Raw genomic sequence first — 15889 nt, 5'->3', positions numbered from 1 at the left:
CTATTGAAGTTTCCTTATAATTGTCGGCATTCCATAAGAATAGTAATAATTTAAAAATTTGTAAAATTGCATACCTAATTAGCATCATTCAAATTGGATGTTGCAAAATATGATCGTTTTTCTTGAATATCTTTCTCTCTTTTTTTTAATAATTAATTTTTTTTTAAATGATTAATTTAATAAAATGAAAATTTCAATGAATTATACATGATAGTAGGAAATGATGTGCAAAATGACCATTCGGAAGTATATTGCTAATTTATTAGCAAAAATAACTATACTATACGCAATACAAGAGCAATTTCCCACTTGTTTCATATCTAGTAAAAAAAACCGAGATTTTAGTCCTTAACCATAATGGAATGTGACAGATGATCTGAGAAATATTACGTACCACACACTGATTACAGGAATTATATAAAAACAGAAGAATATATCAACCCTACAAGTAAAATTGCAGACCAGGCGATGAATGCAAAGAAAAAAAAAGAATCGGAATATTTCAGCCACTACTTCAGGGAGACTGCAAAGCCCTGGTATAAAAATTGTAAGCTTAAGAAACAAGATATAATAACTGTTAACCGGGTTAGAGCCAATCATTACCACCGTGCAGCCTCCTTGAAAAGAGTTGGAATAATCCACGATCCGAGCTGCTCTTGTTCAGCAGAGGCACAATATTTTGAACATGTCCTATAGCATTGCCCAAAGTATAGCCAGCAACGATTAGAATTATTAAATAAATTAGCAAAAATCAACTGCCTCACGGGCCTACATCACGAAAAAATTCGCAGATGGAACTGACTATAAATTTATAGAAGAAATATGTAAATATTAAAAATTGTAATATACAAATTTAACTTTACGAAAAAAATGTTTTTTTTTAAATAAAAAATGCAACATACTGACAGTGTAAATAACCAATATTATAGGTTGCAATATTCTAAATGGATAATATAAAAAAATCATAATGGGAATGTTGACTTTCACATAAAACGCTGGGTTACATTCTGATTTTTCTACATTTTATCTTGAAAAAATCAAAACCGCCCATAAATCGAAGAAAATGCATTCCAGTTCACAGTTTTTAATAATCGTGAAATTTATCATAAGGATGGACGTATGGAAAAATTGAATAGAAAACGTAGTGAATTCGCTAGAAAATTCTATTGGAATTCTATAGGAATTCTATGGAGTTTCTGTAGGATTTCTATTGAAAAATAGAATTCCAATGAAAAATAGAAATAGTCGTTTGATAAGCAAAAAGTCAGTAGATTTCGAATTTCTGTTTGAATTGTTCTCTTGAGATTTTTTTTATAAGATTGCTTGAGCATCAATTTTGTAATTTTTTTCCTCTCGGATTCTGTAATGCAAAACAATACAAAATCCAGCGAAAAAAACTTGGAAAATTTGTGCTCAATAATTCTAATAGAAGAAATCTGAATAGATTTCGAACAGAAATTCGAAATCTATTGACTTTTTCTACTCGAATATCCAATAGAATCAGCGCAAAAAAAAAAGAATTTTTCAATAGAATTCCAATAGAAATCCTATAGAAACCCCTAAAGATTTCCTATAAAATTCCAATAGAATTTTCCAACCAATTCGCTAGGTTTGCTATTGCATTTTTCCATACGTGTAGAGCTACATTACATATAAAAAATGAACTTACGCTCTGGACGATATCAATCTCCGAAGTCTCGGGTGCTCCCTGTGCCTCACGACAACATTCTCCCCAGCTTTGGGTCTCCTCCTCCAAAACTTCAACGATTGCATCTCAAAATTCACATTACAATCTCATCTCTAACAAAATTCATACGGCGCCTTGATAACATACATCCTCCGTATCCCGCAGTCACCGAATCACTGGGATCCTCTCTTCCTCGGAGTAAAGTTTTTAAACAGGAAAATCTTGCTCGAAATGATAATCAACAGCTGTTACAGTGTACATGAGTCTAACGTCACTGATGCGTAATATTGTCGGCGACTGCCGAGTTATGCATGTGTGCATTCTGGATGTGAGTGGAACGTCATAAGGATTTATGCGAATTTGTCATTCATTGGAGTTTCCAAAGGATCGGTTGTGATTAGTTCACTATGGTTGGGCTAAATTTGGTCTTATACGTGCCTTTCGATGTGTTAATGAATACGTCAGACGTTATTTTTATGGAAATTCATTAAGAGAAATTCTTTTTCAATGGCAATTATTTTTAGAATTCCATTAAAATGAATTAATGAAGTCTATCTCCAGTCGATGCAATTGGTCCCATACGAATGAAAAAATGAGTGGCTAAAAGTAATTAATTTATTTAATGATTGATGATATTTTAATTGGTAAAAACCATCTATATATAAACTGTCTTGAAAGTTAGGCGAGAGTATGTGAAAAAAATAAACGTATTGTTATGATTTTGGAACATAATTTCTCTCTCTTTTCGGTTGTATCTACTGCGGACTTGAGGGTATTAACAAATGACATGACTGCCGTTTATCTTCTTGCATTAATTTTAGTCCAGTTAGAACTTCTTTTTCTTCCATCCCAATCATTTTTCAATATTAAATGAATAATTATAAAACTTCTGGTCGTAACAATATAGTTATTCAAAATAATAGGAGATTTTCAACTAAAATTAATAACGAGTTTGTAATTGAACGTGTATGGACAAAGTTAATAGAAAAACCTACACGGAGAGAAAAGTTGATTAATAAGTACTAGAAAATCATCAAAATTTTACTACACGCAAGGTCATCGTAAGGAAGCGAAATTGCAGTAGAATAAAAAGTGACTTTCACGGAGGATACCTTACTATTCGTTCGATAAAAAACACATCTATGGATGCAAAAATTATTGTTCCCTGTACACTAAAATTTCCCAAACGGCAGGCTATTTTTTTTAGGTTCGATGTAAAAAAAGGGGGACGGACGAAAGTGAAATTTTTCCATATCGCGTTTGGTAAAAAATAGGGCAGTCAGACCAATAGGTAGACACCGACCAAAACAGACGATTTCAAAGTTTTTATAGTATTCTATAAAAAATATAATAGAAATTGTATTGGAAATTTTCATTTTTGCTAATAAAACTAATCTATAATAATACGATAATTTTCCTATTTTTTATTGATGAACATTTTGAACGTAAAATAACAAATTCTGCGAGGTACAGTTCTGGTCCTCAGTGGCGGTGTGAGTACACTAAAAAAAAAGGTGGACCGATTCAGTTACACCAAACGAGACTTCTTAACTATTACCACGATTCGTTAACTATTAACGAATCGCGGTAATAGTTAAAAAGTCTCGTTTGGTTCGACTAAACCGTTCTATCAGTGCAGTTAAACAATAGTTCCGCAGTGTTGACGGAATCATGTGAAAAAACACTCATCAGGACAAATAAACACGGTATCTGTTCGATTCTCATTATCGAAAAGGATCATTCTTTATTTTTAAACACGCAGAAGGATGAGTTTATTTAAAAGACCATTAAATATGATCGTCTATCTATTGGTAACCCACCGTCTACCTTCTGGTCAGTCGTCCATTTAATGGATGGTTGGGCTGTATCCCACTTTTTCGTCATTTTATCATTTATTTCTTTATTGTTTTCACTCCAAATCATTATTTTCCCATAATTCATATATTTTTTCAGGTATAGAGCCCATCGTTGGCGTATTTCGGTGATTTATCAATTTTTAATCTTTTGACGGACCTTAAATTGTCCCTAATCGTCTATCTATTGGTCTGGTTACACTATCATTCTGCGTCACAGAAAAATTCATCCACACATGTGAATGAGTAATTCCTCTCCAACTTTTTTCTCCGGACAGGGAATTCGCTAGACAATTCTATTAGATTTCTATTAATTTTTGACCGATTCTATTGAAATGTTCAACAGAAAATATTCTACAAAAAGTCAATAGAATGTCATTTTTCTATACAATGTATTCTATTGAGATATTTTCTGTAAAATTCCCTCGACTCAAATTTTCTAGATTTCTGTCTAGTTCTTGACTAAAACATAGTTCTAATAGAAATTCAATACTGTATCTTTGAGAAAGCGCCAGATTTTTATACGGAATTCTTTCATATAAGTTGAGTTCGAATAACCCTTGCAATTACGAGGAATAAGTTTAGTGAAGCACTATTAACTAAAGTTAATGAAGAAACTAATTTGAGGTTAATGAAAAGCTCTCAATTAGAATGAGGAACAAGCTTGCGATAAAGTTTAATAAGGAGCTCGTAATTAACTTCAATAAAGCGCTTTCAACTGAGATTAATAGCAAGTTTCTAATTAAGAGTGATAGAATGAGACATATTTGAATTTGCACATCAAAAGTAGACAAAACTTATTTCAAAATTATTCTGTAGAGACGGGTAATTTATCCATCAACTGTGATATATGTTGTTGATCACACTACATCTGCCTGATACTTCGCTCGCATGCTTTTGGATTTGATTGTATCTTTTCGTTGAAAATTTACGGTCGCACCAAGCCCACTTGAGAAAATCTTTAGTTAAGGGGAGGCTCACCTCGGGAAAAAAACGTTTGCCTTTTTCGAGAAAAAACTTCAAGAACAATATTTTCCGCGTGATTTTTCCTCAGGAATACGATTTTGTAGTTTAAATTTGTCTCCGACCGCTAGAACTTGAAGATTCGATTTTTTTTTCATCGAAATATCAACTTTTGAAAAATCCCCAACGTATTTTTTTTTTCGTAATAGTTTTTTAAATATGAGTACAAATTTTCGCTCCTTAATTATGCAAAATGTGGGAGAAGATGCAATTTTTTAATTTATTCGTTTATCAAAATTTTTATTAATATGAGACGAAAAAAAAATTTCTTGTTGAAAGGTTCAAAAGTCAAATACTCAAAAATTTATTTCGAAGAAAAATACGTTAGGAATTTTTGTTAAGTTGATTTTTCGATTCAAAAAAATTCGATTCTCCACTTTTGACTGGCAGCAGACAATTCCTTTTTCACAAATTTGGTTGGCAATGAATGATTGTTTTGATTGTTAACTTTTTATTCGCCTTGCGATTGGTTGATGGATCAATCAATGATTTCCATGACTATGAGGATGTTATTGTGCGTTACAGCGCTCACTTGAAGGTGGTTGATTGCCTAGTATGACCTATAAAATCAGATTCCTGAGAAAAAATCGTGCGGAAACCGGTATTTTTTAATTTTTTTTTTCGAAAAACGAAAAATTTTTTTTCCGGGGGTCAAGCTCCTTTCAAGTATTGAAATAAATAAAAATAATCTGCCGATCAAATTTGATCGAAAGTTCATCAAAAGTATTTCACCAAAAATCCTAGTGTATTAATGTATCATCATTATTTGCCAATAATACCGCCAATTATGAAGTATTTAGTCAATATTCACGACCGAACGGCTGAATCAAAGCACTCTACAACGTATTCCTAAAATTGTTCAACTATGGAATAAATTCACTCCAAACATAAATTTATTCTTAAGATTTATTTGGCTAACAGGGCTTGATGCAACCGAGCCACAAAACGCCAAAATGATAACATGCAATCTAATATTCAGATCGAAAAATATAACCTTCTGGGTTTGTAAACCTAATAAAAACAATTTCCAATATTGCCATTTCCATTTTTCTCCATCACATATTACTTTATTGTTTCCTCTTCACGTACATTTCCGAATTCTCTAAGTATATAACAGTTTAATCCTGCGATGCATTACAAATGAAAAACAATGACTACTTCATTAATAAATATGAATAATATTGGAGCTTATACTACTTTGAACCTGGCTTATTATCCATCTTTAGCACGGAAAAAAATCATACAAGTATCCCAGAGTACTCCCGATCACATGAAATGGTTGTATTTATTATTAATAATTGCTCTATTTTTATATGCGTCTCATGAGATTGTCGGGCAAAGCACGCACAAAACATTGTCTCATGCATCTGAGTATTCTGTTCTCAATTATTTACACATATTTCTAGATACATAGACATTTCTCATAGTCATTCTCCATTTCATTTATCGACTTGATTGATTAATTATTATTTTTTCTCTTTGATTTAATCTTCTCATCAATCTATATACGTTTGAATACTGTACATACTCTCACTGTATTAATTATCATGGTGACACGGCTACGCAGAGTGAAGCGTGGAAGCGTTGTAAATTTGAATGATTTAGGCCAGATAGTAGCGAATTAACATCACCAGTCTTACATATGCGTACACATATATTTTCATAGTTTCTGTCTCTTATGTTAACCAATAACTATCGAATTGGAAACAAAACATTTGTTCTCTCCTATACATTTTTCATATAAACTAAAATTTCTCCCATTTTTCATTTTCAATTTCAATTGAATGAAAAAGATAACAGGGCTACATACTTTATACCGTTTTTTTTTCGATTAATGAGGTAGAGTTGGAGATAAAAAATGATAGCCCTTAACGTCCCATCTCTCTCAATAATCACCCACGCTAGTTTCCTCCAATAACCATAAATCATAACAAAATGACATTATACCCATTACCTATAGGCTCATCATGGTGCTTCGCCGCTGTCGCGAGTTACAAACTGCCTACAACTACGAGCTCTAATCAATAAATCTGATAACTCTACACCCCCTACAGCATATAATAAGTCTAAACAACTTGATACCTTTAATATAACAACTTGCACATCATTCCACTACAAGTCTACGGATATTTACAACAGAGTCGATAACAATTGTTGATCGATTCAATTGACATTTCCCAAATGAATCATTCTGCATGACAATGTCTACATTAATGGAATCCTCCGACCAATGATAAATGAAAAAATGTAAGGAAATATAAATTGAGACACTTCGACCAGCGAAGGAAAACAACAAGAAACTGATCAAACTAGTAATCACTTCTGCACATTGGACGTGTATGCCAATATCATTGAAACAGCATAATACGATTATAAGCATTTTTATTCCACAAAAGGTAAATGAAAAGAAGGATGGGACAGTGATACACGGTCCATTACTGTTCTACATCTATTATCGATTTTTCACCCGTTGGAGTGAGATGTTAAGCGTAAAAGTTGTTGTGTGTGGAGGACTCAACCACGATGGGAGTGTGTGAAAGAGATTATTGTGAGGGCCTGGCCGTCATGGGGCTCAGAACCGGCGAGGCACTCATCCACAGCCCTTCAACACTTACCCATCCAGGCTTGAACAGTTTGCATTTGTGGAATGCTTTCTTCACCCACCTACCGTTATCACAAATGCACAAAAGAATGGAGCAGTGACTGGGTTACATACCGTGTATTGATCCTCGATGACACCTACGTGTGGCACAATGTGTGTAAACAATACGGTCTGTTGTTGTTCGTTTTTTCTCATCTGTTTAACTTATTGTTTTGTCTCTCACATGTCGTCGAGATGATCACGGATTTCGGAAGTTCGTTTGTTTGATGAAGAGAAAGGCCCTTTCGAGGTAGGCCACAACCGGCAGTGCATACAGACCAAGATTTCGGATCAGCTGATCCACCATCACCAAATCCGTGATAATCTCAATGATTTTCGTGAGAATGTGTCGATAAAATTTGAAGATATTATTGTTTCTCTCACAACATAAACAAACGCTTAGATCTTAATGCATTCACAAAATGTCTATTTCACTTTTCGTCTTTCGTAACGAGCTTCATTAACAAAGCTCGATAGCTATAATATACAATTAATTTACAGTTATGTCAAATACTACGGTAATCATCAAAGTTTTACGTTAATTATTACATGCCTATTATTTCTAAATTACAAAGCATTATGGGATTATACAAGAATTATCGATTTAATCATTGGTATTAACGGTTGCAGTGTTACGTAATAGCGCGTCCTTTGGCGCTTTAATTAATAAAGAAATATACACACAATACATATACATTATGTACACCTTTGATTTTAGGTCTTGAAACATGTTTCACTCGCTCTTACCTCGTTTATATTTACAGGCTGAATCATCGAACATATTGTGTTCTGTTGCTCTTAATGAAACCAGATTACTCACGATTTACCTACAAAACTACAATAATAAAAAGACTTCACTAAATTATTGTCCATACACCATACTCCCAATGTACGATATCGTTTGATTATTGTGCCAAAAGAGTGTTTAATAAATTTTTCCCTCAATGTTTCATTTGTTTTTGACGTGTGGCTCACTCAATTACAAAAGGATAAAACTAATGTCTTACGTCATGTGAAAATCCCCCTTGAGTATTCTTGTGAATGTCTTTTTGAATTGCTGATTAGCCAAAGCATAGCAGAAGGGATTCATAGGGCTGTTGGCATAGCAGAGAAAGTATGAAAACATGTAGAGATGCTCATTGGTACATGGTCGATGGGTGCAGAATCCCTCAACCAATGCCATAACATGATACGGTGTCCAACAGGCAACGAAAGCTCCCAAGATAAAAGAAATAGTACGGAAAGCCTTACGTGCACGGTTTTCTGTCCTCGATTTTTGTCGACCAAACATCAGATCTTTCTTAGCTGTTTTAGCTTTTAACCTCTTTCCAATTGATTTGACAAAGTCCCTCCTAGAGCCACCACCTTCCTCCTGTTCATCCTCCTTCTTCTTCGACTGTCTCTTAGGATCAGTTGTCGAGGATACATCAGCTGCCGGAACAACAGTTGGCGCAGCACTACTCGATGATGAAAACTGGGGTGGATTGTTCGTTTTCAGATCAGTCGTTGTGCTGTTTGACGATCCAATTGGTGTATTGACAACAGTGGTAACTGGTTGTCGTTTGGTATCCTCCTTAACAGTGACCTCGGTGTTCACCTTGCTCACTATGGGGGAAGTTTGTGATGAGGCATTGGTATGGTGTGTGGCAAAAACACGTGGTGGATGAGTTTGACAGGATGCATTTATGAATTGAGGATAATTGGATGGTTGGATTGTACCAGTTTGCTGTTGTGTTGCTCTTATAAGGGCAGCTTGTAGCAAACTGGTGTTAGCTGCTGAGGTACCAGTGTGTCCCAGTAATGGTGATGATGGAGCTGTTGATAAAGGATTAGCAAGACTACAGGAAAAGGATGATGGTGGACTTTCGAAGGATGGACTTGGTACGATCACAGAACTTTCGTCCATGTATCTCAAATCTGCACCATCCAGACCAGTCAATATGTCGTACGTACCTGGGCCACCTGTTGACAGGGACTTTGGTCTGTCGGTCGATGATGCTGTTGATGTGTGGCTGTCTGATGCTGGTGAACTACCTCTGAATTGTGTTGGTGGAGAGATGATTATCTGTTGACTGCTTGATGATGTGCTTTTGTTCTTCACTTCTGAAGGTGGTGTTTCCTCGATGAGTCCGATACAACGATTCACCTCGACTACGTTGGACCGAAGGGACTGCTCTGGTGTTAAAGTGCTGCTGGACTTGTCGAGCTCGATGGAGTGCTCAAGAAGATTTTCAGTCTCAACGAGACTGTTCTCCTGGATCTTCGGCAGTGTGTGGGTTTTCATTGCTGCTGAAGGCTCCAGTGTTGCTGGCGAGGGTCTCCTCATAAGAGGATTCATCTCCACCTTCACTGGAACGATGCCGTTCATCTTCCCGTTGGTGGCGAATGCATGGAGAGCACCAGCCTGTACCATCAGCCCTGCCACTGAGGACTTTTTCCTCAAGTTAGCAGCCTGTTGGGAAGATGTAATTGCACCTGCTGTACTCTCATCATCAGAATCAAATGCTGGACTGCTGGACCGTTCAGATTTCTCCATTTCGGACTGGGTGGTATTATTAGAAGTCGGCTTGTTAGAAGAGTCTTTACTCTGTGACAATTGTGACGAGGACTTTCTCACGTTCAGAGTATCTGTCCCGTCTTTGTTGTCATCTTCCTGACCTTCAGGGTTACCCTCGGCCCCAAGTGTCCCACCTCCAATACTACTCTTAGGCTTGTCCTGGCTGAGCATCGTACTCTGGGTCTTCGAGATTCCAATCCCAGCAGCTCGACCAGCCATTCCTGACATGGCACCGGCACTCAGCGCCACCATCGACTGCATTTTCCTCTGCTTTGCTTCACTCTTCTTCTGCATATCATACGCAGTTTTGTAGATCCCACCGTAAAGGATGAAGAGGACCACAAGGGTGGTCCAGTAGTAACCAATGATGAGGGCAGTGTTGAATACTGGATCCTTCAAGAACTGTACCGCACACTCATTCGGCTTGAGGTTTCTATAGCCAACAAAGTGCTCCCAACCGAATATACTGATAAAAAATAAAAGTGCTGGGATAATCCACGTTATCGTAACCATCCATATCACACGATTCTTGGTTCTCCAACCTCTATACTTAGCGGCTATCTTGACGGAGCAAAAACGATCTATGGTGATTAAAAGGACGGTGTACTGTGATACAAGACATACTGTGTAATCCACAGAGAGCCATAGGTCACAGAGCAATGGACCCAGATCCCACGAGCCCATTAGCACGTAGACGGTGTAGAAGGGCATAGATACAGTGCCTGTAAAAATTAAATCATTCATTCATGAAAAGTTATAAATCAACAAGTTGGGCAGGTTTAATTTATGATGATTTGTTCTACCGATAAGCATGTCAGTTGCAGCTAACGAGGCAATGAAGTAGTTGCTCGGTTGCCTGATGGTTCTGTCGACGATGAAGGCCAATAGTACCAAAATATTACCACCAATTGTCAGGACAATGCATGATGCAAGACATAGGGCTATCAACACCGTCTGCCACATCTCAAAGGGCGGAGCGTTCTCATCGGTAGTCCAGGCTTTCTCTGTTGAGCAGAATGAGATGGAATGAACATTTATATCGGGTGTGACAAGTTGAATAAGTTTTATATGAATGGAGTTTATCTCAATTGTTGAGTACAATGAGTTTTCTTTTTTGAAGTTTGAGGTCATATTCTCAACGTTTCAAAGTGTTTCCTCTCATTGTGAAGTTTTTCGGACTCATTTTCTCATTTTGAAAAGCGATTTGATATAAGAAGCAATTTAACTTTAAATAGACTTTTGCATGTGCTCGGAGATGAAGTGGGAAGGCAACCTGAGACAAATATGAAATCTCTGCTAATGAGGTCATGATATGAGTAATAAGAGTTGTAGCCTAATATGTCAGGACTTTTTCCTATGACGAATGTTTTTTAGTGACAACTGCAAGCATCATATCACCAGGCTTAGATAATGAGATATTCGTCGACTAAATTATATGGAGGGAATTTCTCTGATGCAACTCGGTTATTTACCATTATGAAATTTTTTTTGAGTAGGGGAAAATAGGATAATGAAGTGAAATGCAAGATTAGTAAAAAATCAGCAATGATGCAGACTACAGGGTGGGGATATAAGAATTATCATTGCTTGATTACGTGCCTCAATTCTGATAACTGATTCACTTATTTCGAGTTCCGTACTTATTTAATGGGGTTTTTATGAGGCATACTGGGGGGCAAAGTTGACCGTATATCATCGATGAAATATCCCAATATCTCTATCTATAAACAAATATATCAAGAATTGAAGTTCATCATCAACGTTTTACTTTGTCCTACTCACCCCTATCTATTTTGGTTTCTATTTCGTTTTTTTTTCACTTAAGTTGTTTATGCCAATTCAAATTTGACCCATCTCGTATTATCGTAAGTAATAATGAAGGAAGCAATAGAGAATACGCTATAAGCAGAACACCACAATATGTAAGCAACATAATTGACAAATGAAAGTAGCTGTAAAATCAAGCTTAAAATTAGAACAGATTTCCACAAATTCAATGAATATCTCTCTATATTATACAAATCCAAATCGACTGGTGGTGATACGAATTTGGTACTCAAAATTAAGACTCCAAAATTAAGGGTCAGAAACTAAGGGTCACAAGAATTCTAATGAGGATCAGAATAAGGGTCACGAAATTATAATGAGGATCAAAATAAGGGTTCGAAGGGTCAGAATAAGGATCATGGGGGTCAAAATAATAATCACGAGGACACTGAGGGTCAGAACAAGGGACACCAAGGACACATTAAAGATCACAAGAGTCAGTTTAAGGGTCGCAAGGGTCAGAATAACGGTCCAAATCATATGAGGGTCATATGGGTCTATATGGGGAACCTATGGGGGTTGGCGAGCGCAGCAAGCAGCGGGCGTAGTCCCCTAGTATGCAATAATATTTCATAAACAAATACAATTGCATCGATACATTGTCATCACATACCTACACCCGATGAATTGGAGATATTACTAAAATTACTAGCAGCCCACTCGGGAAGTAGTTCATTGTATTCGCCACTGAACATGCGTGGATCGTTTGGATCAATCCAAGAGCCATTGAGTTGAGTGCATTCAGCACTCAGAAGATCGTATACATACCGGCAGACCTGCTTCGGTTGTTTCTGCAGCTGTCTGAAACCCAAAAACATCGCTCTTTAGATCCTCCTCAAGTGTTCTTAACGTGATCTCTACCATAAAAAACTTAACCCATCATAAAACCCCTAGCACTTGTCACCACCCATGAAATTGTATCATCCCAATTCCGCCAAACTTCCCCCAACTTCTTCATCCAATCTCGAAAGTTGAGGTGACAGCTTGTTAATGACCCGCCCCCCGCCCCAACGGTGTCTTCTCTGCCTCACTTGTTGGCATTACGTTTCTGTTTTCTAAGAAACTGCTGAGCGAAATGAAGAAAGCCAACAATTCTGGGTGCTTATAGTAGGAATATTGCTGTACTCAAGAAGTTGGTTACTCGTTCACCATAGCAGGCACTTTTATAACATCAGAAAGGAGACAGACCGAGGGAAGAAAATACCGATCCCGATGTATTTCCCGTTGGTGGAGACGACGCAAACTCTCTTCATGTGCCACTGCTGTATGTGTAACAGTGTAGTGACACACGAGTGCACCGAGTCAAAGGCTGAATACACTCAGTGAACACAATGAGCTTGAAATAAGTATGAATGGAAACTACCTACCGACAGTACACCCTGTCATGTACACTTTAAAGAACTCTCCTCTGCTGAGTCACTCTCCTCTTTTTTAATAATTTATCCACATCGATAACAATCATCTCGTTTCTTTGAGAAATAGATTGCACGGTGGTACATGATCCAGGGGTCGTCTCGAGGGATGTAAGCAATTGGAGAGGTTTTTTGCTGCTTCGCTGCATGATGCTGCAAGGTTTCCTGCGGTCTACAGTTGTCGAGACTTACTGGTATTGGAGAATAGTTTGACGTCAGTGGAAGGTTGAGGGTGAATGTCTCAAATTAGGTTTGTTATTCCAGCGATGGGATTTTTTAGGTTGGGTTGATATCATGTGCGATCGCAAGTCAGTCACTGGTGGTATGAAATGGGGATAATGGTGTCATATTATATGACTAGACAGACGCGCGCGGATCTGTTTTGTTATTTAAAGCATGAAAACATAAGAGGGTTGCCTCACATGCGAGAGGTTTCGGGTTCGATTCCCGGTCGGGGAGAATAGTGATAATCTAACCATTCAAAGTCGTGATCAAGCGGCCGTTACAATAGATCTTGATAGATTTAGGTGGCATAGGGCGCTTTGTGCGCCTAGTCGCTCCATTCTAATCTCTAATCTCTAATACGGAAATGAAAAAGTGAAATCCAATTTGTACACATTTCATATACTCAGGAATGCATTATAAACATGAATGATAAAAGACAAAGTATTGAATCATTTTTTATTTTTGAACAATCAACATCTGAAACAACTTTGAAAGTAACCCGATCAATATCCGTGATTGTTGAAGTATGGAAGTGTTATGAATTGATTTTTTAGGAAAATGAATACGTTTCTTATAAATTGATTTTCTAGAAACATTAATAATTTTTCGAATTTTTTAAAAAACACGACTATTTTCTAGATTGTTCTCGAATTAAGAAAACGAGATTTGTCTCGAGTTTTCTAGGCAGACGGGGAAGTTTCTCGGATTTTTACATTGAGAATTATGCTCGGATTTCATATCAATAAATTATATTATTTGGGAAAAATAAAAAATTGAAGAAATCGAAATCTATTAGATTCATGAAAGTACACGGTGAATGAAAACGCACGAAGGCACAATTAATTAATTTCGCGCATGATAAACATAAGGAAATTAACGATTGTGGCATGAAGAATGACTTGTGAGTTTAAAGAATTTGAAAATACCGTGTGTTTTTCAGGCTGAAATTTCCCATACACTTTTTCGAAACTTGTATCACATTTATATTCCACTGAAATATCGCGGAATTTCGTCATTGAAAATTGTAAATTTCGCGAAAAAATCAATGAGAACGGTAAATTTTAGTTCAATTCTTCCCCTAAAATTGATAGAAAACCGCAAAATTCCGATGATTCTTGAATTTTCAATTAGTTGAAAATTCAGGCTAATTTGGCACTAAATATTGATGTTTGCATTGAAAATTCAAATAACTTGAAGAATTCTTGTTTTCATGCGTTTTAAAATTTTGCAATTTTATTGAAGTTTCGGCGAAATTAGATTTTTTAAATATTTTTTTCCCTTAAATTGCATTCAGTAGCACTGGCCTCAAAATTATTAGTCAACTGTTCATGAAACTTCATTTTTTTTCTAACAGTATTATTGAGAATAGCTCCTTTGATAATAATTCTATTAAAAAGTTTTCCGATCGAACCCTGAAAAAAGACCGAAATCCTTAAGTGTATTCTTTGACCGATGAGTTGATGAGTAATTTGGTGTTGGCCTCTGCGGTCAGACACGAAATTGTTCAAAAGTCCGAAATGAAATTGACGGTTAATTTCCAACTATATAGACGATTTTTTTATGATTTTGGCTCGTGTCTATCGCAGGTTAACTGCATGCAACGGTCATCTGGTATGCAAAATTCGGTCAGAGTCAGAAAACGGTAGAAACCGGCCATTTACGTCTGACCTGACCGAAAGAGAAAATGACGGTCATTCCACATCTCTAGTCCTCAATTACTATATTCACATAGTAATTTCGAATTTTAGATTCTCTCCGTGTACGAAAACTTGATTACAAGTACGGTAATCATGTGATCACAGTGATTTCATCGATTTCACCGGGATTCTAAGTGATTGCCCCAGCGACTGACACCATGATTACGTCCGCGAATAGCCCCCCCACAAAAACTAAAGAAGCAGGAGAATGCATTGGGAAATCGACCAGATTGAAAATTATTCGGGTTTGTCTAATCCCATCAGAGCGAAACAGAGAAACCGATAATCATTTGAATGCTGCAGCCATCAGACATCGGCAATGACGTCAGATTTGTATTGAGCCATCATGGGAAGAACCGAAGAGACATCCCCCATTGTTTCAGTTTTCTCGAGAGTAAACAGCCAGCCTCATTGTCTCATCAACGAATTCATTACTCGGTTAACTGTATGAGACAAGTGGATTATTCACAATTAACCAAGCTTTTCCCAATAGTCAATGAATAAAACATGTTTACAATTTGTTTGATGAGGCATTCTTAAACTAAAAATTGAACCACTTGAATAACTCAAGAATGTTTTAACTCTCAAAAGAAATACTTTGACAAGGATGAATGAATCAATTTATTCGTCAGGCACAAAGCATTCTTTTGGAGTGGGTGAACAGCAGCGTGGCGGATAAAAAATCTGTTCAACTAGGTGGAAAAATTGATTACCCCCAGGAAACTTGATGAGGTATGCCTGCGATGAAGATTAGGCGGGTGGGCGGGGGTGGTGGAACACGCAAGTTGGTAAACCGTCGAGAGAAAATTAACCAATCGCTCGTTTGAGCACGGCTAACACTGTGGTGTATTTCATGGCCTCTGGTCTACGCTGCTTTGTGTATTTCTCGCTGTAAACATTTAATTGCATCTGCATGCTATGAATAAAAATTGGTCATTATTGGGCGATGGGGGGGGGGGGGGGGGCG

General features: G+C 36.8%; 1 protein-coding gene across 2 annotated transcripts in view; it reads right to left on the bottom strand.

Annotated features, from left to right (window-relative positions):
- Positions 1 to 5602: 5602 nt before the first annotated feature.
- Positions 5603 to 15889, bottom strand: part of LOC107048824 (muscarinic acetylcholine receptor M2) — an 82265-nt gene continuing 71978 nt past the window's right edge. The window contains exons 2-5 of one of the 2 annotated variants that reach the window (XM_015272252.2): positions 12202 to 12389; positions 10565 to 10765; positions 9158 to 10483; positions 5603 to 8809 (exon numbers count right to left, since the gene is read on the bottom strand). In XM_015272252.2, the coding sequence (XP_015127738.1) occupies positions 8208 to 8809; positions 9158 to 10483; positions 10565 to 10765; positions 12202 to 12389 (2317 nt within the window). In that variant the 3' untranslated portion in view covers positions 5603 to 8207. Of the gene's footprint in view, positions 10484 to 10564; positions 10766 to 12201; positions 12390 to 15889 lie in introns of both variants that reach the window. The other variant, XM_015272251.2, reaches the window with a different exon arrangement.

The sequence above is a fragment of the Diachasma alloeum genome, unplaced genomic scaffold (assembly GCF_001412515.2).
Source record: "Diachasma alloeum isolate Michigan unplaced genomic scaffold, Dall2.0 Dall_scaffold_00197, whole genome shotgun sequence".
NCBI lineage: Eukaryota > Metazoa > Arthropoda > Insecta > Hymenoptera > Braconidae > Diachasma > Diachasma alloeum.
The sequence above is the reverse complement of the archived record's forward strand: the minus strand, read 5'-3'. Positions and strand labels throughout refer to the sequence as shown.